General features: G+C 42.8%; 2 protein-coding genes across 3 annotated transcripts in view; both read left to right on the top strand.

Moving 5' to 3' along the window:
- NCAPD3 (non-SMC condensin II complex subunit D3) overlaps positions 1-15,545 on the top strand; it is a 248,830-nt gene extending 233,285 nt beyond the window's left edge. For both annotated transcript variants that reach the window (XM_085893013.1, XM_085893010.1), the window contains 4 exons: positions 6,944-7,063; positions 10,938-11,000; positions 14,006-14,075; positions 14,964-15,545. In XM_085893013.1, the coding sequence (XP_085749139.1) occupies positions 6,944-7,063; positions 10,938-11,000; positions 14,006-14,075; positions 14,964-15,072 (362 nt within the window). In that variant the 3' untranslated portion in view covers positions 15,073-15,545. The remainder of the gene's footprint in view (positions 1-6,943; positions 7,064-10,937; positions 11,001-14,005; positions 14,076-14,963) is intronic.
- Positions 15,546-19,412: 3,867 nt separating this feature from the next.
- The window catches only part of LOC147035044 (otoancorin-like), a 106,249-nt gene continuing 103,161 nt past the window's right edge, over positions 19,413-22,500 (top strand). The window contains 2 exon segments of the mRNA XM_085862205.1: positions 19,413-19,544; positions 19,926-20,007. Coding sequence (XP_085718331.1) covers positions 19,944-20,007 — 64 coding nt within the window. The 5' untranslated portion in view covers positions 19,413-19,544; positions 19,926-19,943.

Below are 22,500 nucleotides of genomic sequence, written 5' to 3'. Positions count from 1 at the left end.
GCCCGGAGTATAGATCGGCACCCGGATAACTCTGAGCGACGGGTCCTTGTACAAGAACCAAAATACGTCAATCGGCAGATCACGTGGGGTAGGGTCGATTGCCAATCTTCAATGTACCTAAATACCCACGTGATCCAACTTCCGGGGTATTCCACCCTCGACGGATCTCGTACGAAACAAACCACCGAGGCGAGCGTGTCCTTGCGCGATTCCGAGCGGTGTAATCGCCGAGAACCGTCTGTCTAAATGTCCCCCTATTACGGCAAACCAACGGCTTTCTAACTCCCAACACACTAAATGTTCAGTCAATGAAGGAATGGACGAAACGAGCAGGTTTACATTTTCACAAGGACATTTATTATAATGAAACACGTATGCAATTAAGCAACAAAAACACGACAAAAGAACTACAACCGTCTATAAGCAATTATTAATGTACAGTCACTTACACAGTTTTACTTACGGGACTCGGCGCCACAACATTCATTCGAAAGAAAAGCAGTAAAAAGACCCCATCAAAGGCAATGGGGTCAGACTGGACCTCTTGGGTCTTTATGGCGTGGGACTTGGCAGACCGAACGAGTCCCACGAGACCGTTGCAGGTTACCTGCACCCTCGTGGTGTCTGGCTTGGGCGACCCGCGATGCTCCTTCCCCACGGCAGCTAGCGTAGCCGCGGCCGAGCTCGGGCCTTCCGTGTGGCAGGCGAGCTCTCTCCGGCTCTCTCCACATGAACGCGCTTGGGCGACCCATGATGCTCCTTCCCCACGGCAGCGAGAGTAGCCGCGGTCGAGCTCGGGCCTTCCGTGTGGCAGGCGAGCTCTCTCTGGCTCTCTCCACACAAACGCGCGGTTTGCGCGACACAGCAGGCAAGGCTGCGCCTCCAGCTCGCGTCTCCTTCACGACGCCCGGACTTCGACGCAGCTCCTTGGCTTCTGGCTTCCTCCCGACTCCCCCAACTGCCGAAGCAAAAAGCTTACTCCTCCCACGGGACTCAGCACACGAACTCTGCCACGGGACTCCCACGAACTCAGCCCGACCACGGGACTCTCTCGAACTCTTTTCACTCGACTTTCACGAGCTCTTTTCGAACAAAGAAAAGATGTCCTCTTTATCCTTTGCACCCCCTCCCCCGCACCCGGCGTGACTCATGCCCTCATGATCCACCCCCCCGCTCAACCACGGGTGGGAGGGAGTTGTTGACGTCACGGGATGGCAGGGTTCTTCTTCCTCTTTTCAGAAGAGGGGGAGGGACGTCTCCATTGTTTTGTTCCCTAACTATTAAATCGATCCGCAGCGCATCTAATCGATCTCTGAACATTTAAACAATGGAAGGTGAGCTATCTAGGGAACATGCACTTATCGACATAGCTGACTTAGGGAACCTGTATGTTGTGTGCGATTGAATTCCAAATCCGTAACAATATATATGAACCTGGTGTGGCTTCGTGGTTAAGGCGGTGGCTTGGGGTCCTGAGTTTGAGCCCTGCTGGCCTCTGATTTAGCATCAGGGTGGTTGACTCAGCCTGTCATCCTTCCGAAGGTCGGCAAAATGAGCATCAGTGTTCTGGTAATTATCCCTGCAGGGTCGAAGGCGACTAAAGGGTTGGCGTCAGGAAGGGCATCCGGCCATAAAAAAAAACATTGCCAAAAGAAAGGCTACCATGACTGGAGCCTGCAAAAAGCTGACCCCTGCTCAGGGACAAAGGCTTTCAAATGGTGTGATGATGATGATATGTATGTATATATATATATATATATATATATATATATATATATATATATATATATATATATATATATATATATATATATACATACATATACATTGCAAAAAGTTGTGGGCTGGGGGTCGGTGGCGAGAACGACCACAAGGTGGGGAAAGTTGCGTCGTCTCCACCAGACTCCCCGGAATTGTAGGCCATCACTCGGATAACTCCGCGAGCCGGCGGGTCGTTTAACCCACCGTGGAACGCCACTATCTCTACCGCGTGGCGTAGGGTTATTTTGTCGAGATCCAATGTACCTAAGTAACCACGTGGTCTCGGCTACCGGGGATCCACGCCCTCGGAACGCCTGGCCGAACCGGATTTACTCTACTGGCAGCGGTAAAATTACACCTACCGACTACCACTCTGCCACCTACCTTTCCGGCTCGGAAGCAGTCGAGCGGGCCTGCCCAGGACGTCCCAGCTGCAATTGTCTGTTTACCGGGGATAAAACCCCGCCTAAACTCAGATCCGAACCATGCTGGAACAATTCAAGAAAGGTGGAAACGAACTGGGGACATTTCTACAATTGTTTATTTTCAATAAAAAGACACGGAAGACTTAACGTGGATATGCAAGTAATATTCACAATGATCAAAGCCAAACACTTAAACAGTTTCTACTTGTAAAACGGGCCCACACACAGATACACACAAATGAAAATAAACCCAGAGTTCTTTATTGGAACCTCTCAGTTGAGGAGAGAGACGAGCTGGGGGTCAGAGTGCAGCTGGGTACCTAACCGTCGGAGGAAGGGGTGCTCCGTGGTGCGGCACCTGGCAATGGTCGTTGGTTTGGTCCCCAGTCGCACGTATGGGACTCGTGGTTCGTGGCAGAGCTCGGGTGGTGAATATCGGGGTCCATGGAGGGGGTTAGGGTCGCTCTTTCCTTTCCTTGGAGAGGGCCAGCAGGGACACGTTCGCCACCTTCAAGACCTTCTGCTCAACCCTCCGCTTCAAAAGAACTGCACGCTCAACATCAACCCTCAGAGCCCGATCCAAAACCTTGTCAGAAACCCGTGGAGAACATCCTCCAAGACCTTTCTTCCTCACTCGACTCTCAACCACCACAACCCTGTCAAAAACCTCAGAACAACCTTCGTAATAACTCCCTGCCTCAGAGAGTGCTCGGGAATTTTATGGACCTCCCTCAACGGGGCGGGCTCGCTCGAACAGACGTCACTCCCCGTCCTGATTGGACAGGCTCCTATGGGTTCGCCATTTCTGGGCGGGGTTTCGGCCCCTACCGGGAAACCCCACCCACTCTTCCACGCGGGTTCATACTTGTCGAGCAACAGTATCAATGTTGCAACGGTCGTCATGAAAGAGTCACAACGTTGTAGAAGCCGAGAAACTGGAACCGCGAGATCCTGCCTCGGCACGTCAGGGTGCAAGAAGGCAGCCGGTTGGCGGTGGATCATGACGGGGGGTGGGATGGTTGTTAGATGGCTTGTTAGATGTAATAACCTAACTAAAAGAAATCGCAACGCATGCCTTTGATTCTCCCACTAGACAAAAGGAAGGAGATCTGACCACACATAGTTAACGACATAACTGACTTTTGGGACATCTGTATATTGAATGCATATGGTTTCCAGCTCCGTAACAATATATATATATATATATATATATATATATATATATATATATATATATATATATATATATATATATATATATATATATATATATATATATATATATATATATATACATATACATATACAGTCAAAGCTCGTTACTATGCCACCCGTCGGGACCGAGCAAAAGTGGCATAGTAACGAGATTTTGTAAAAACGGCCTTATTTTCTCAAGTTACCCATCTGTAGTTAATCTTTAGACAAAATTGATTCCAGCAAGTAAAAGGCACGACTGTTGTATAAGCTAAGCGAACGGCGAACATACACACACTAACAGAGTTCACACACTAACATATGGCATGGCGAGAAATTCACGACACACAAAGCTTTCAAGAATCGTCGGCTGGCGCATCTTCTTTCGGCGGATCTCGTGCATCTCGTTGTCTAGCCGATCACACGCTTGCATCACACCGGGCTTCCCGCTTCTCTGCTGCATGAACTTCCGGACGGTGCTACAAGCGCGCTGGGCTTCCTTGAACGGAACGATTTCCTCCTCGACAGTTACCTCGTCATCTTCGCTTTCCACCGGCTCCTCACTGCACAGAATCTCCTCCGCAATCTCCTCCAGCGTGAAATACCCGCCAGTCGCGAGGGGCTCGTCGGTTTCGAGAAAGTCAGACAGCTCGATCTCCTCGTTCTCGTGCATCTTTTCCTCGGCAGGCAGAGCTTCCTAGATGTCGGGCAGCTCCGCATCCTGTGGCTCTGTTTGGATCTCCTCTTCGATGAACTTGGCCTTCGCGAAACAGTTCCTGATCGTCGACTTGCCGACCTGCTCCCAAGCACGCCGGGCGACGTGTAGAGCGTCGAGCAACGTGAACTTGAACTCCTTTCCCTCGTCTATGGCCTCAAGCCGGCGGCATAGCAGGAGCTTCTTGTAGTGGCGCTTGAGGTTCTCTATGATTCCCTGATCCATTGGTTGTGAATTGGCTGTCGTGTTGGGTGAGAAGAAGACCAGTTGGATGTTGTTCAGCTCGAGCTCGGGAGGGTGGCCAGAGAAGTTATCGAGAGAGACCAGCACTCTGCGTCCCTGCTGGCCGAGTCGTCCATCCCACGCACGCAACATCTCCTCGAAAAGCTCCGCCGTCATCCACGCCTTCGAGTTCGCCTTGTACTTGACCGGGATCTCTTTGTTCTTGAAGGCACGGGGTTTCTTGGAATTGCCAATCACCAGAAGAGGGAACTTCTCGCTGCCGCTCATGTTTGCCCCAACCAGAAGAGTGATCCTTTGCTTGCTTTTCTTTCCTCCAGTACACCGCTATCCCCTGAAAGCCATGGTCTTGTTCGGAAGCAGCTGCCAGAAGAGTCCAGTCTCGTCCAGATTGAAGACGTCGTCTGCGGAGAACTGCCCGAGTAAGGGCCGGAGAACCTGTTGTTGCCACTCAAGAAGGGATTGCGAATCCACCGCTCCAGCTTCGCCCTGCACTGTCGTGAACTTGATGCCATGGCGCTTCTTGAAATTGCCCAACCAACCGTCGCTCGCCATGAAGTCTGGGATGTGCATCAGCTCGGCCAGTTTCATCGCCTTCTCATTGATCAGATCGCCGCTGACAGGCACATTCTGTCCTCTTGATTGCTTCAGCCACATGAGCACTCCCTCATCAAGCTTCGGGTCGTGAGCCTGCGTCAACTTCATGCGCTTCGATGGAAATCCAGCTTTGATTGCAGCCTCGATTGCATCCATCTTGCTGAGAATGCCCTTCACGGTGGTTCTCTTAACTTCGACGCCCCATTTCTTGCTAATCTCCCTGGCTAACTTGGACTGATTCGGCTCCTTCTTCGCGGCATCGATGATCTCCTTCTTCTCCTTCAGCGTAAAGTCGGTTCGCTTGCGTTTCTGAGCTGACATTATGGGCTGAATTTGAAAAAAAATGATGTCACTGTTGTACGTGTGCCTGCATGTCTGTGTGTGTGTTCGCGCTTTTTTGTGTCTCGTTGTGCATGTTGTGATTGGCTTGTTGTGGCTGGCATCGGGGAGAAGAATCGCGTGTTTTGACACAGTCTGACTATGCGCGTACGTATTGAGTTATGTTGTGCGCAGCTGGACTGTAGTTCGTCGCTTCGCCTTTGGACGTGAGTGTGATAATCGAGCACTGCGCAATACAGACTTTTTCACGACTCGTGCCTTTTAACAGTCACACAGTAGTGGCATGGTAGCGAGAGTAGGGGGTGGCATAGTAAATTTATTTTGTATTGAATTTTGTCAGGACCGAGCAAAAGTGGTATAATAGCGAGAGTGGCATAGAAGCGAGGTGGCATATTAAGGAGCTTTAACTGTATATATATATATATATATATATATATATATATATATATATATATATATATATATATATATATATATATATATATATATATATATATATATATATATATATATATTTCGGCACGCCCCTTATTTTGTTCCACCATCAGATTTTTGTTACTGCATGAAATGAAACAAGATTTGACATATATAGTAATATTATTGTCTTCCTTAAGAGGCCCCTCAAAATTTGTTTTGATGATTATGGTAGTTAAACAGTTCATGTTCTCCATTTGCAAAATGGGAGGAATTATTGCACAAAAAAGAAATAAAAATGTTTCCCATTTTTTAGAGGACCACTAAGATGAGTTCGGCTCATAGAATCACGCTCCATTTGGGAGAAAACAGTTGAGTTCATACCTGATGAATTTGCACTTTCCATGTGCCATAGTTTCTTCACAAACCATGACTTTCTGAATAAGTACAAAGTATTTCTTTGCTTTTTTTATACATGGTTGCCGTTTTAAATTTTCATCGACCGATACCCGCTGCCCAGCCGGACCAACTGCCAACAAAGTATCGCCCAGTTAGTTACGGTTAAACCCAAAATCATGATCATCCTTTTAGTGTGGAGGTGAGTACTGACAGTGTACTTGGGTCTTTTCCGGGTGGGTGCGGGATTGAGCACGTGCACATAAAAATCTCGGGTCTCTGCATACTGGCGTACAGTCTTAAGTCGTACTTCTGTTTACTACCGTAGAAAATCACAGAACCATCCGATCGACATGCTGTTAACAGTTTCAGAATCAGCTAAATTCTACAACATATGAATATGTAGACGAAACTGATCCGGCCAGCTTAAATCTACAAGATATGAATATGTAGACGAAACTGATCCAGCCTTTTGGATCACTTTAAAGTAGGGTGCCCTGTAATTTTAATGCACTCTCTGGATCCTCCGGAACTCACGAATGGTACACGTTGTGTAGTCACTAAACTACGTGGTAATGTGATCGAAGTGGAGCTACTGCGGGACATTCGAAGGGGATAACCTGAATGATTATAATCAATGGATAAAATATATACTTGATCACTCGCGTGAGAATGTGTGAAACTCACATTAGCTGCTTAACAAACCATCATTCCACAGGCCATCCTGTGCAATGAATTCTCGATCTGCACATCCTGAATTGCATTGCGTGTTTTCTCCTTCCTGGCCCCATTTGCCTTCATTTTGTGCATCTTCTCACTTTCTCACTTTTTACTAATATGATTTTGCTTTCTCCATGTTCAGAATGTGAAGCTGTCAACTCCAGCAGTCAACCACCTCTGGCAAACGTTCCAACAGTCGGTAACAACACAATCCAGCAATCGGTCGCATCGCCTAACACCAGGGCCGTAAGCACTCCTGGCCGTAAGTTTTGCAATTGTGTCCAAAGAAGAACTGACGTTTATAACTGCTCTTATCTTGTTCTATTACGAGGGATGTTTTTTTTTTTTCTGCAAAGTCTCAGTTCTTGGAAGAGTTAGGTGACATTTAAAAGGGAATGCTTTGATTTTACCTTTTTACTGTGGTGCTACATTTGGGCACAAGAAAGAGGATGGATGAACAAGAATTGGGGAGATGGGGGTTGGTCGGTAGAGGTGGCGAGTGGGAAGCCACAGAAATCTGCAAGTACAATGGTTGGTTTTAGTTGGGTTTAATGAGTGCGCAATAGATTGTGGGTAAGGGATGACATGAGATGGTGATGCACCACTTGCTTGAAGTCTGAAGGGCAGAGTGTAATTAAACCATTTCTCAAAGGCACTTCCACAATTGATAAGAGAAACAAAATTGTGGAAGTTGGATTTGGACATTGGTCGTTTAACCAGGAAGGGGGTTTCTGGAAGAAAGCATGTCATGGATGCTTTGTTGGAAGCTTTGGATGGCTGAGAGCAGAGGCAGTAAAAAAATTTAAAAAGTAAAACCTGACTCCGACATAATCAAAACACGATTAGCGGATCGGCACCATCTAAGATATGAAAACGAGGCTTCCACTGTCAAACTTGCGCTAAAAACATTTAATATAAGTGATGATTCCCCTTTAAAGTTTTTCTTTAGTTCCTTCTTCTTCTCTTTCTCTCTTTCTCTCTTTCTCTCTTTCTCTCTTTCTCTCTTTCTCTCTTTCTCTATTTCTCTCTGTGAACGTTCCAAAAGGCGAGTGTTGCATGCTAATGACTTGTTCTCACGAGACCTTCCACATGTTTGAGAAAACATTGCACGAGAACAAGTTGTTCAAGATACGGAATGAAGTGTACACCTTGTACAACACTTGCCTTGAGGCTATTATCAGGTCGATTAAATCATATCTTAAACATCTGTTATATTTTACCATCAATTTAATCGACAGTTTATGAAAGTTGAATAGAAATGGAAACTTATTGTAATTGTGCAGTTTCTTTGTTATTGTGATTTTGCTTTCCACCCAATTTTGGCGCACTATTTCTCAAGCAATTCTTCACGGATTCACGTCAAATTTTGCACAGGTGTTTATGGACGCATGGAGAAGTGTGCTATTCCTTTTGGTCATGATCCAAATCCTAAATGCTGAGAAATCGTGGAATTTGCGATAAAATAAGTTCACGCTTCTCTGGGCGAGAGGGGTGGAGCCTGGATAATGCATTTCCAGTTCCGTGGGTTGGTGGGGGAAGAGGGGCAGACATTGCTGCATGTTTAATGTTACATAGTGCATTAATGATGCTTTCCAAAGAGAATGGTGAATAATTTTGCAACAATATCACCTTGAATCCTGAGAAATACTGAAGGTGAGATAGAAGTGACTGCTATCCTTTGCATCGAGAGGCATTTTTAGAGCGGCAGGGTGGACTCTGTGAAGGACAGAGCATTCCACCCCTCTGATTTATTAAAGCTGCGAGTCCAGTACTACCTTTGGTTCCTGAACCACAAACACCTCGCTGCACCTCTTCACCAACTCTCGTGAAGTTGTAATTACCATTCATCATTATCTTTAAACATAAGATGAGTGGGGGAGGTGAGTTTGCTGGAAAGAGGCAGAAGATAGTGATAAGTTTGAACAAAAATTTGAATTTGTTAGACAGGCTGGTTATGGGTGCGAGTACGTCTGCAGTGGGTATGAATCCTCCTCCTGACTTCTCCTCCAACAACACCATCACCATCGTCTCATCATAATCATCATCATCATCATAAAAATGTTAATAAAAACACACTGTTCTGTATACTGTAGTCATTTATTTATTTCAATCATTGTTATTAAACATTTACTATTTCTCCACTATTTTTGATCTGACCCAGGAACCTCACCCCCTTTTTCCCATTAAACCAAGGTATTTGTATTCACGAATTCTGCATTTGCGAGTTTTCCAAGAACGTAACCCTCGCAAATACGGAGAGCCGTGTGTATACCTAACAATGCAGACTATATCCTGAACAAAAATACAAATGCAGGTGAATATAAATATTCTTGTGAAAAAATTGTTGTAGGCCATCAAGGGGAAGCCCCAAGGGATGTTAACCAAAGGTGTGCTAATCCCTCACAACAAGGTACACTGCCCCATCTTGTGTAGATCACCATTCATAATCTGGCATTAAGCATCTGGATCAGCCCTGTGCAGCCCACAGTGACTATGATGCTTTCTGACATTTGAAGACCTGTGTGGCCATCCATTTTTCAATGAGGAGGAACTGACTGAAGCAACCAAGACATGGCAAAAGGATCAGTGATCTGAATACTTGTATTTAACTGGCATGGACGGTTTGAGCAGCAAAAATGGAGCAAATGCATTAAAATTGAAGAACATTTCTTTTGAAAAATACTAAATTGGTGTTGTGGATTATTAGGAGTATATTGTTCTTTGAACATTTTAAACGCCCCTCAGATTTCTAAAGTAGAAAGTTTCCAAAATCCTCTTTTCCTTTGTGGCCTCTCATGTTTACAAGTATCGCCATATTCCGTCATGAGGTATGAGAAGTACGATGGATTACTGCACACCATTAGTGGTTTCCAAGTGAAAGAAGTTCCATTTTGATTTGTACGTGTGATATTCCATGATTGGGAAAACACAAAAATGTGAGTTCATCATAGAAGAATGGTCATCAATTGTATGTCATTGCTTCTATTTAAACATATGTACCTGCTAATGACTGTCAAGCAGTGTAATATTACATTTTGGGTAAAGTGCTGCAGTCGGAAATCTATATTGGCAACAAGCAGCATTGGAAGTTTTGATGAATTTCTGAATGAAAAATTGCATTGCATTGTGGTGTAATTTTTAAATATAGAAATTCTTCTGCATCTCCCTTCCGTTGAATTCCTTTGTATACAAGTCTTTGTGATTTACAATAGCTGTGTCAACCAACAACGCAAATATGCTTTACCAATCCATTAATCGGATTTGCACATTTCTCCTTGTATACACACATGCATCTGACAAATGGCACATAGTGCAATGTGACGATTATGAAATCAACCGTTCAATTTCAACGTGAAGACTGTTTGAAGGTGTCGAAATACTTATTAATTTCACTTTTTTCTTCTTCTTCTTTTTTTTTTTTAACAATCGGGCTTTGTTTAAACTTTCAAAAAGTTTAAACTTTTCAAAATTAGTACTTGTACAACAGGATTTCAAACCATTCTGACGCTGGCTTGATAGGATTTGAATTTTGTTTGGAAGTGTCAGTCACACTTGCAGACCATCGAATGCAAGTTTCTATTGTCAAACAGCAAAATTTATAGAAAGGGAATATAAAAATGATGGTTAAAAACATATTAGAGTTCCTCTAATGTGTAAACAATGCAGAATGAAGCAGGTGTTTACGTCTGCAAAAACGGCCGCTCTGGGTGGTGTGTGTGGTTTTTTTTTTTGGCTTTTTTAAGTTGAGAAAGTGCACATGGAGTGTTGTTTTTCACTGGTAGTTAAACAGCACTACAATACTATCAGAGGGATAACACACTGTAGTCGTTATGGAATCCTGAAAATTTAAATAAATGCTGGACAATAAATGTCGGTTTTATCTGTCAAAATATATATTAATTTTTATTTTTTATTTTTAAGAAATTGAGTCCATCCCTTTACTGTTGATACTTGGTCATGATACTGATTAATGTCACCATTCTCGTTCAACATGTCCTGCGTTTTGGAGTATGGGCTTTTGCTGTATAGTACCTACATGTATCAATAGTTCAATTGTCATCCACCTGTCTGTTCCAAATATTGATTAAACATGAATCGAAGAAATCTTTTTATCTAATTTTTTCTTCCTCTTTCAGATACGATCTGTGGTGTTACTTTCAATGCTGAGATGAGCACCATCCTATCTGAAGATTTATCAGGTCAGCATGTACAGTGCACACTCCAAGACTAATACAACTTTTTTGTTTGTACCATTCTAATTTTTCAAAAAAATAACTTCCCACTTTAATATCAGGTTCATCGAGGATATTGCAAATAAATTGCATGCATGAAAATGGCATTGGTAGATACCAGTGTACCTTATATTGATTATAAGGATATTGGTGGACGAGGGACAAATAAAAGGCATGTTGGATTTGAACCTTGTGCGGCATCATGAGCCAGCAGTTATGATGGGTCATAGTTGAGACACCAAGTTTCATCTCTCGCAATGATCTTGATATTTACTCTGTAACTAAATATCAATTTCTCTCTAATTTTATTAGGCATATCTTGTTTCTGCATAATTTCCTCCAAAACATTGTACTTGATTGCATTTGTGACCTCCTGCTCTTTTGCCTTTGTCCATTTCCACCAGTTGGCTTTTGACTCCTCTAGTGCGTCTGGAAAACACCTTCACGAAATGCATGCAAATCTGAATGGGAGGGGTGGAAGGGTGGGGGGGGGGGAAACAGCAGAGCAAATGCTGCGAGTAAAATAGTGAATTGCTGTTGAGAAGTGTGGAGTATACATCTCAAGGTGTATTCCATTTAAAGATTGCAAGTTCAGTGAATTAGGTGTACATAAATAAAGATTTGGTTTTGGAGATTTTTTTTTAATGCCCTCAACCAAGCATGTATCGGGTACTGCACTACAAGCATGTATCGGGTTTTGAGTTGTGGCAATCGCCAGGTTGATCAAAAGAATTGGCAAGTCGTGGAGAAAGTGAGAAAAGACACCAGCCTCAAAATAATGGTTGCCCAATGCAAGAATGGTCGCTATTGTTCAGGCAGACCTACCTCCCCCTCCTCCCCCCACCCAACCTTTCACTTCTTACCCAAATTGGCCTGACAGCACAAGTGAAAAATAGAAGTAGTACTTGATGCTCTGAATTCTATGTCTTTTTGATGCACAAAATAATCATTGCTATGACTAGAAACCAGCCTTTGTTCACAATAACCATGAGAATACCTTCACAGTGTGAATGAGGTGTGCTCTGAAAAATGAGAATTCAGCACCAGATATTGCAAAAAAACTTGAGACACCAATGGTACAAGAAGCTCCTGAATTCCAACAACCGATGGTGTTGCGAGATTCTGAGAATGGACCAATGCTGTTGCAAGATGTGATTCGTGTATGTTAATAATCTTGAAGAGTCTGTTTCACACACCCTGGCAAATATCAAAAGGCTTTGTAAAATGAATGATCCAATTTGTTCGATTAACCAGATAAAGCTTTCCTTTTTGTTTGGTCACCAACAAGAAAAACAGAAGATAACACTCAGCTATGCAATAAATATAATCGAAGCTAAATTTTAACAATGGAAGATCTTGAGACTTTAAGACATTTTTACCTCTGCTGCCGAAGGTGAAGGAGGTTATGTTTTGTTTGTATGTTTTGATTGTCTGTTGGTCTGTGTGCAAGATATCTCAAAAAGTTGTGCATGGATCTGGATGAAATTTGGTGGGCAGGTTGGGTGTGTGACAAGAACGAACTGATTATATTTTGGTGAAGATCTGGATCCAGATCTGACTACTATATTTTTTTAAGTGATTCTTCACCATTGAGAGATCGAGCCAAAAATGATATATAGCATGATATCTCAAAAAGTTGTGGACGGATTTGGATAAAACTTGGTGGACATGTTAGGTGTGTGACAAGGAAGAATTTGTTCAATTTTGTTGAAGATCTGGATCTGGATACGAGAATTATTTAACTTTTCAAATAATTCTTCACCATTGAGAGATAGGGCCAAAAACGATATATGGCATAATATTTCAAAAATGTATTGGGCCCGATATGTTGTCGTGGATCAGGCGTTACGTGGCGGAGGTATGCGCTCAACAGAGTGCCCTTCTAGTTGTTGAAGGGATTGCTTTGAGTAAAAAGTTTGAGCCAGGTGCAGAGAAGATTTACTGCCAGGTCAATGCTTGATGTCTAAAAGTATCAATGTGCTGAAACTGAAAATGTCCAATTGTATCAATGTCTGTACTTCCACCTGAACTTTTGAAAATGGAAGATCTTGAGAATTTAAGCCATTTTGGTTGAAGGAATTACATCAAAGAATCTCAGTGGTTTGTGAAACTGAGTTTTATTCAAAAAAAAAATTTATCTGAAAATGCTGGTATTAACGATTTGCTACGCCATAGACGTGTGTGTGTGTGTGTGTGTGTGTGTGTGTGTGTGTGTGTGTGTGTGTGTGTGTGTGTGTGTGTGTGTGTGTGTGTGTGTGTGTGTGTGTGTGTGTGTGTGTGTGTGTGTGTGTGTCACTATCACGCCAAAACTACTGGGCCAATTGTCACCAAACTTGGCACATGGTCAAGTTCGACCTAGTGGTGAACATGGGCTACTTGGTCTCATCTCTTGTCACGGGGGTTTTGAAAGAGGTTGACAAAAATTCTCCATGTAAATGTGTATTGTGTAGTGCCACCCGGTGGTGGTGGTGACGGCGGTAGAGGGTATTATAAATCAGCTGTGGAGATAACTTGCATTCTTGCACTGTACACTTCCCCAGAGAGTAGGAAGCCCCAAAGCCAACCTTCACGAATCAGGGGAGGAAAGGGGTGGGTGCAATTCCAGAGGGAGGCAAAGGGGTGGGAGGAGGGGGGCCCAGCGTTGCCTGGCAATGCCAGGCGCCCCTGCAAGTATAGAATAAATCTATAAAATGCCTTTTTCAGTTTGGAGAGAGGGGATGCAGTGTGGGGACAAAGTTGGGGTAAGTGAATTTTCTGAGAAATTGCCCTGACTTGATAAGTAAAGAAGGAAGGAAATAAAATAAAGGGACAGCAGGCAGAGTGGGAAGCAAAGCATGTGATGCAACAGAAGCAAAGCTCGTTGGCTTTGGCAGTTTTGGGAGACATTGACTTGGTCAATTTTGTTGCATATTCTTTTAAAAACGTTTTCAAAGTAATTACAGTTTCCTTTTTATGTTTTGTCTAATTTTCAGACGTAGAAATGCAGCAAAATAAAAAAAATCACAGAGAGGGTCTCATCTGCCTCAAATCACCTGACAGGCCGTGAGTACTGCTTTGGTCATATGACTGCTTTCTTTCAGGTTCTTTGCATTTTGAATGATAAGATGGGTAGAACCATCTTTCACATGGTTAGGTTGTTCGTTTGTTTTCTGATTTATAGATAGTAATGTTGTTGTTGTGACTCAAACCAGATTTTTAATGTGACTTCCAAAGGTCTTCCTGAAATTGTATGATTAACTTTAGCTAAATGTTCCAGTTCTCTGCTGAAAACCAGGTGATGTGTTGGTGGCAAATACTTGTTGCAGTTTTTGTTTTTTATGCCTTCGCTGACGACGTCGCCAGGGGCATTATGTTTTCAGGTTGTCTGTACGTATATACGTACGTCCATACTAATTTTCTCTGTTTTCTCTGCAACCGCTTATCCGATTGACACAAAATTTTCACCAAAGGTGCGACGACTCGTGCAGATTATTTTAATGATGATTATGATGTCATAGGTAATGTGGTGTGGCAGCCATGTTGGGAAAAATGAAAACTTTGTACTTTTCTATCTCCTAAATTGCTGCATGGAAACAAAAATGACACTTGGCACATGTCAAGTACTCCCCATGGGGAATGTGATTTTTTTTATGTCAAAGGTGGCTTTGTTATGACGTCATAATTGCACATGTTGAATGCTTTATCCGATCAGTATGAAAATGTTTGTGGGTCATCTCGGGAAAATTGTTTGGGGTGAAATAAACTGATGATGTCATCGGTCACGTGGTTTGGCAACCATTTTTTTTTCTTATGTGGACGGAGGCCTATCTGGCGACGTTGAAAAGTGCCCTTCTTGTTTATTTTTTAAAAATTATTTCCTGCCTCTGAATGTGTAAGTGTGAACTCGAGTGAATATTACAACACAATTGTCAGAATTCCTTTTCATCGCAGGTCCCTAAGGGTTAAACAGTGGAACGTGAACTCACCAAGTACACCAAGACCTCACAGAATACAGAAAGCACGTCTCAGCAGAAAACGGCCTCTTTCCTCATCAAACTGAGAAACGCTCTGCTGGCTCTCTACCTTCTCGTGCCTTGTTGATAATTCCCTCCCTATTAATATCAATTATGAAATTGTTTTTTTGTTTTCTTTCAAACAACCTTTTGTGGCCTTTGTAGTAATTGAAAGGTTGTGTTGCTGAAAATGGTCATATTTTTACAGTGGAATTCCTCATTCTCGAATTGTATATTTTTTACTGATTTCATTACATACCAATTGGGCTCATTTTCAACTTTATAAATACCTGTACATTGCATTGAGTTGTTAGATGGCAAAGGACCATTTAAACTGTTTGTTATGGTTCATTGCTCTGCTTCGTGTCATTCTGTAGTTTGTATGTTTTTTATTGCCTTATCTTATAGGTAAGGTTCTTTATTTGGGTTGTCCAAGCCACCCCTTCAAAATCTTTCATCCATTTTTATTTGGTACATTTGTAAATAAAGGCACCTTATCAAAAGGCTTTGAAAAATCCCATTTATTGGTGTACAATTTCTCTACTCACAGAAGATGAGAATGGTGAATGTTGTGTTGCAAATAATTTCAAAATAACAATCCAAAACTCCAATGTGCAAGAACTCTGCCTAGCAGGCACGTAAGTTGTCGGACATGATAAAGCTTGCAGTGTTATTGTGAGAAGCACTTCAGGTTAATTAGTAGACTCAATAGCTCCGTGGGCTGTTACTGCATTAGCAATGAGGTCCTTGGGTTTGAGTCAGAACTTCATTCACACCTTCCCCACACAGGAATAAATTCCTGAAATTGGCAGGTATGAAAAAATTTAAATATATATATATATATTTAAATATATATATATATTGAAGAAAGACTCACCCACATCTCTCACCTGTGAATGGAGAGAATAGCCAATCAGCTCTCACCTAATCAACTAAACCCAGGTGGCTCGGATGATATGAATAAATTGACACCTCCGATGATCTAGCCGAAGAAGCTGCATAAAGCAACCAAAAAGGCATACTCAAGGTAAGCGCTTTGCTGTTTCAAGCTCTTCCCAGAATTCCTCAGCTATGTAATGATGTTCACACATTGTATACACATGAGAATCCTAATGCTACACTCCCCCTCAGCTGCCAGACTGCGATTTCAAAATATGTATTTGCAATGACATTGGTTCATTGGTACATTTTTCTGATTCCATCCCACGTTGACTGCCTCCTCAGTATCATTATTCTACCACGTGAGCACCCGCTGCCCAGGCATATTTCCACTATTTTATGTAATACTGTAATGTTGGCTGATTTCCAAGCAGATGGAAGAAGGCCATTGTAAATGACAGGGTGAAAAGAGCAGAGAGAGGAAAATAAGAGCAGGTGTTTAGGACATGTGAGCTGATGCCATCCTGTCCAGTTTCCGATTCAGATTTGAGCGTTGCCAGAAACTTCTCCACCTTCTCAGGTGCAAAGGACACCTCTCTCAAGTTGAAGAGTAGGTACAGAGAGAGATTAGGGACACAATATTTGGAATTCATGTGAATGTAGAATATTTCATCATGGTCTTGTCCTCTTATTTCACATGAAAGAAATGCCCCAGCTGTTTCATGAGCCTTTCTCACAACCAAAAAAATATACGTTTTCATTCAATTTGTCACAAAATAAAACACCATCCACTTAAAAGGAAGTTGAAGTTCAATGTAACACTTCCATTTTGTGAAATACGTGGAAGTAATGGAGAAAATACACCAAGCATTATCTTGATTAACTTCACGTTCTGCGTTGCCACAAAGGAACCACACTGAGTTAGTTCTCTTTGCCGCTTGCTGCACCTGTCAGCTTAATGGGTAACTTCCCTGAAATGATTGTGTTGTCTCATGGGTGGATTCTGTAGGTCCATAACATCACTGCCTTTTGGTAGAACATACAAAGCTTCAGATCTCATGCGTGGGCACAAGGGTGGGAGTACCCTTTTCGGCCCACCTTTGGTGGGCAATGTGATGCGGAAAATTCTGAGAGACTTCATAATTTTTGTCATTTGTGAAATAAATTTTATTGATCACAACATGTACTTCACATCATAATTTTGAGAAGGTTCTTTTGTATTATGCAGAAGATAGAGGAAGATGATTTGTGATACTGCCTACCACAAAATATATTTATTCCGTAAACATGAGATCCGAAGAAGGTCGTTGATGAACGTGTGTGTGTGTGTGTGTGTGTGTGTGTGTGTGTGTGTGTGTGTGTGTGTGTGTGTGTGTGTGTGTGTGTGTGTGTGTGTGTGTGTGTGTGTGTCAGTCAGTCAGTCAGTCAGTCAGTCAGTCAGTCACGTGAATGTATGCATATGTGTACATATACATATATAGGGTGTTCCAAAAAAATATACAACTTTTAAAATGCTTCGATTGATCCTAAAAATGCAGTAATTTTGTCACTAATACTTCATTTCTTGTTGCAGAGACCCTGAAGTTTATTTTGATACCAAGCAAGCCCCAGAAAAATGCCAAGACTGACCGTACAACAACGGACGAAAATTGTTGAACTTTGGCACCAGACGAAAAGTGTCAGACAGGTGCAACGTCTTTACTCAAGACATTTCGGTATCCACTTGCGCCATGCACCAAACTTTCGGACAATAAAGTGCACCATCGCAAAGTTTACCAATGTGGGAACCATCTGTGACCTTCACAAGGGTCACAGTGGTCGGAAGAGGACAGGTCGTAGTGAAGAAAATGTGGAAATGGTGAGACAGGTGATCATTCAGTCCAAAAAAATCGATTTGACGACTTTCTGCCGAGACAAACATTCATAAGAGCACCGTTCAGAGGATCCTTTGCCATGACATTCATGCCTTTCCATACAAAATTCAAACGGAAACGGTGCTTACTGATCAACAGAAACACAAACGACGAGACTTTGCAAATTGGTTCTCAGGAAAGTTGGAGGAAGATGCAGAGTTCCTCAAAAAACTTCACATGACGGATGAATGCCATGCTCACTTGTCCGGGGAGGTAAACAAGCAAAACTTTCGGTACTGGGGAACTGAAAATCATGGTAATGCATCAATTGAACTGGTGCCTCGATCTGTCCTCAAAGTCACCATGTGGGTGGCGGTTGGTTGGTGTGGGATAATGGGTCCATACTTCTTTGAAGATGACCAGGGATACACTTGCACGGTAAACCAGAGGAACTATCGCGAAATGATTCAGGAATTCTATCTGCCTGAGCTACATACTCAGGCCCATAGGAGAAACAACCTGATCCAGATGAGAACCCAGTGGTTCCAGCAGGATGGGGCACCGCCCCATACAGCCAGGGAAACAAGGCGTTTTCTCAACCAACATTTTGGGGGCCGCTTTATCTCCCTCTACGAAGACATTGAGTGGCCACCGTATTCCCCTGACCCTACTCCTCCAGACTTCTTATTGTGGGGGTATCTCAAGGACAGGATCTATGGAAACCCTAGGCCTCAGAAATCTTGATCAGCTGAAGGAAAACATCCACCGATAAATTCAGAACATTCCTCAGGAAACGTTTCCCAAAGTGATGCAGTGATCGGACAATGTGGAGCCTACGTCGAACATGTGGTCTAAAAGAAAACGACGATTCTACACCAAAATTTAAATTTTGGTGGCAATTTTGACATTGGTACAATAAACTTCAACCTTTCAGCTTTTTATCCAGCCATAAATCTTTTTAAAAATTATTTGTTATGACCATCCTCTTTGCAGATAAAAAGTTGTATATTTTTTGGGACACCCTGTATGTGTGTTTGTGTGTATGTAAATATATATATATATATATATATATATTTATATATTTTTTTTTCTTTCCAAATGTAGCCCTGTGTTGAAAAACAATATTGCACGTCGGCACGCCGTGGATTCTTGTATCCCTTTCGTTTAACTTTTTGATTACATCTCTTTTATTTCCCAAGGATCTTTCCAAATGGTGCCCAAATCCCAGGTTTTGTTCACCACTGTCACGTGCGTAGTAAAGCAGATTAAACAACTTGGGTGGTTCAGAGAGGTAGTCAGGTAGGGCGGCAGGTTGGTTGCCAAGGCTGAGACACCTGTACAGTAGCTTATACTTCCCTGGAGACGGACACGATGCAAGTGTTCCAGCTTTACGTGGAGACACATTGTGTCGCTTTGAAGAAATAATGTTTCCGCACTAATTCCTCGTTTTTCTACAGCTGAAGCTTTGTGGAGCAGTCCAACCTTGGAGAGACGAAGCCACAGAGAAATCTTACGAGACTGTCATTAAAGCTTGCTGTTGCAGTAAAAGGGCAGCCACACGTCGGACTGTTCAACATATGCGGAACCACACTTTGTGCAGGTTTACGACAACATAATTATGCATTCGCGCTCCTCTTCTCTTTATTTTTTTCATTTCCTATCGTGTTGCACTTATTGCACGTCGCCGGGGAACTGCCCTGGGGAGCACGCGTTATAAATGTGCACGCACCTTGATCACCACCAGCATTTGTGATACAGCGAACCAAGTGTACAAATCGCTGTGATCGGTATACGGCCTCACCTCTAGCTCTTGGCCTCACCTGCTGATTTTGGCCTCACCTGTCGCTCTTATTTTCACCTCTAGCTCTTGGCCTCACCTGTCGCTCTTGGCCTCACCTGTCGCTCTTGGCCTCACCTGTCGCTCTTGGCCTCACCTGTCGCTCTTGGCCTCACCTGTCGCTCTTGGCCTCACCTGTCGCTCTTGGCCTCACCTGTCGCTCTTGGCCTCACCTGTCGCTCTTGGCCTCACCTGTCGCTCTTGGCCTCATCCATCGCTCTTCGTCTCACCTGTCGCTCTTGGCAATCATTTTAATAACCATGTAATTTCCATCGTTTTAAAATTTTTGCTCATATTTCTACCTGATGACTCCTTTCGTGTTTTCCATCAGATTGAGACTCTGGAAACCATGCAGAAGTGTCAGAGTCGATTCTGCTTGGTGCTCACCTTGGCATTTCTCTTTGCAGTTCAAGGTGAATTTCCGTGAGCGAGTCCTGGTTGTGCATTAAATGCCCGGGAATTGTGTGGGTACGCAATGTTGCATTCATTGATTGTCGTTTATTTTCCGGATTTCATTTCCTCAAACTTCTGGGAGATATCTCAATTGCTTTAACAGTTAATATCGGTGATCGTATTTATTTTTGTCTCAAGAATTGACCTGGTATCTTTTCCCCCAAGCAATTTGTCATGTTTAATGACAAGCATTTCTACCTGACGATGGAACGCAAAGAACAGAGTTTGGATGACACTCGACTAGTCAGTTTGACAGGGAGCCATGAACTTAACCATCATGTGTAACAGAGGCCCGGTGTTGGCTTTACGGTTAGGATGCCTGGCTTAAGATCTTAGGGTCCTGAGTTCAAGCCCCTTTTGTTTGCAGCCATTTAATTAACACCAGGTGGGTTTACTCAACCCGTTATCCTTCCAAATAATTCGACCACATAATAATTATCCTCGCCGAAGGAGAGGATATTTGGGTCTGTTTGTTTGTTTGTTTGTTTGTTTGTCCGCACAGAACCTTCGTGTTTTTCTCCGCAACCTCTTGGCGGATTGAGACGAAATTTTCACCACTGGTGCGAATACTCGTAGAATGTTGTTCTGATTATGACATCATAGGTCACGTGGTGTGGCAACCATATTGGAAAAACCGAAAACTTTGGACCTCTGTATCTCTGAAACCGCACCAAGGAAATAATTTATACTTGGGAAATAGCAAGTACTCCTCATGGGAATGAGATTGATTTTTGATTTGACGTCATAGGTGCCCTCGTTATGACGTCATAATTGCATACGTAGAACGCCACATCCGATCAGTATAAAAAATTTTTTAGCTCATCGACGGTTAAATTGTCCACAGAAAAAAATTTCATGATGTCATTGGTCATGTGATTTGTCAGCCGTATTGTTTCAAATAATAATAATAACCCTCAAAAATCTTTTTCTCTGAAGTTGCTGAGCAGATCGAGGTAAACAAACGGTTGTTAAATATTATGTCATTGGTCACATGGTTTGGCAGCCATATTGGATTTACCCGAAAAACCTATAAAAATCTTCTCCAGAACGGCTGAACAGATTGAGGGGAAACTTTGCACAAGTGTTCCCCAAGGCATCGGTGTACAAGTGTGTTAAGGAATAATTGATAGGTCACATGGTTTGGCAGCTAAATTGGATTGAAGAAAAATATTAAATAATGTTTTTCCCTGAAACCGCTTCATCAATCGACGTGAAACTTCACATTTATATAGTAGTGACGTAGTGACGGGGGAATGCGTGTCTTAAATTTCAACTTCATCGGACACATGGTCTGGCAGCCATAATAATTTGATTTTTTGATCTGGGTTTTTGTTTGTTTGTTTGTTGGCTGTGCTGGATGGGTTTGAATTGAAGGTAGACGAGTATAAGCTGAAATGTGAATCCTATCCAGGTTCCTTCTGATTACTCTGATGCAGGACTGTACCTATTTGGTCTTCCATTTGACCTGAATGTAATTTATTTTAACCCCATTCTAAATTCAATTGAATAATAATTTAAAAAACGTCATGGGTCAGGGTCAGGTGTCCGGTCAAAGCAGGGTTGCATCAGAGCGGGACGTCTTGGTACCCGGTCATCACTGCCAGCAGTTATAAAATGGTAGTTCTAATTCTGTCCGTTATTAATTACGTAACACACCAGTACACAAACATCACACAAACACCACACAAAACGAGTCCTGGTGAGGGTCTGCAATCTCTGATTGCTATTTTCCTTGTTTGGAGTTCTCAGCCTTGTTGCAGACAAGTTCCTGAGCAATCCACCACCTTCCTCTACCTATGTGGTTGAGTCGGTAAAGCCTTGTTGCGTGCATTTCCCTCGTTGATGTAAATTCGATTCAAATGGGGCTGCTCAGTGGAGACAGTCACCCTCCCCACATCCCACATCCTACTGTGTACTCCCTTCTCCTGCCCTGGATTCTCCCGATCTCCTCTCACTCTCTGCTCATTTCCCCACCTCCTTCCCAATGGATCGATTAAGGTTTGAAAAATGTCCTGCCTAGTTGTAGGTGAAAGGCACTTTGCAGTAGAGGAGTTAGAAAGGTCTTCTTGTGCCCACAACATTTTACCTCTGATCCTTCATTCTCAAATGAAACATTGAATTCGTTGCCCTCGTGTGTTTGTTTTTTTTTCTCATTTTTGTCGTCTTTGTAGTATTTGAATGTGAGAGGTTCCATTCACCTTCGGGTCTTGTCTTCATGGGATCGTAATATGGAGGTCATTTCATATTCAAACCTTCCCTTGTATAGATGAGCTATGTGTGTGTCAGTGTCTAATGGTCAGAACAACGATTCGCTGTCCTCAGAATATAATATCATTTCATCTCAAACATGGTGTCAGGTCTGGTGTTGGCTTAACAGTTAAGGTGGCTAGCTCAAGATCCTTGGGTTTTCATTTCAAGCCCTTGTTTTTAACCGTTGAATTAACACCAGGTGG

Source organism: Eptatretus burgeri, chromosome 1, assembly GCF_056783735.1.
Source record: "Eptatretus burgeri isolate ZD-2024b chromosome 1, Ebu_testis_v1, whole genome shotgun sequence".
In the NCBI taxonomy this organism is placed as follows: Eukaryota; Metazoa; Chordata; class Myxini; order Myxiniformes; family Myxinidae; genus Eptatretus; species Eptatretus burgeri.
This window is presented reverse-complemented; position numbering and strand designations above follow the sequence as displayed.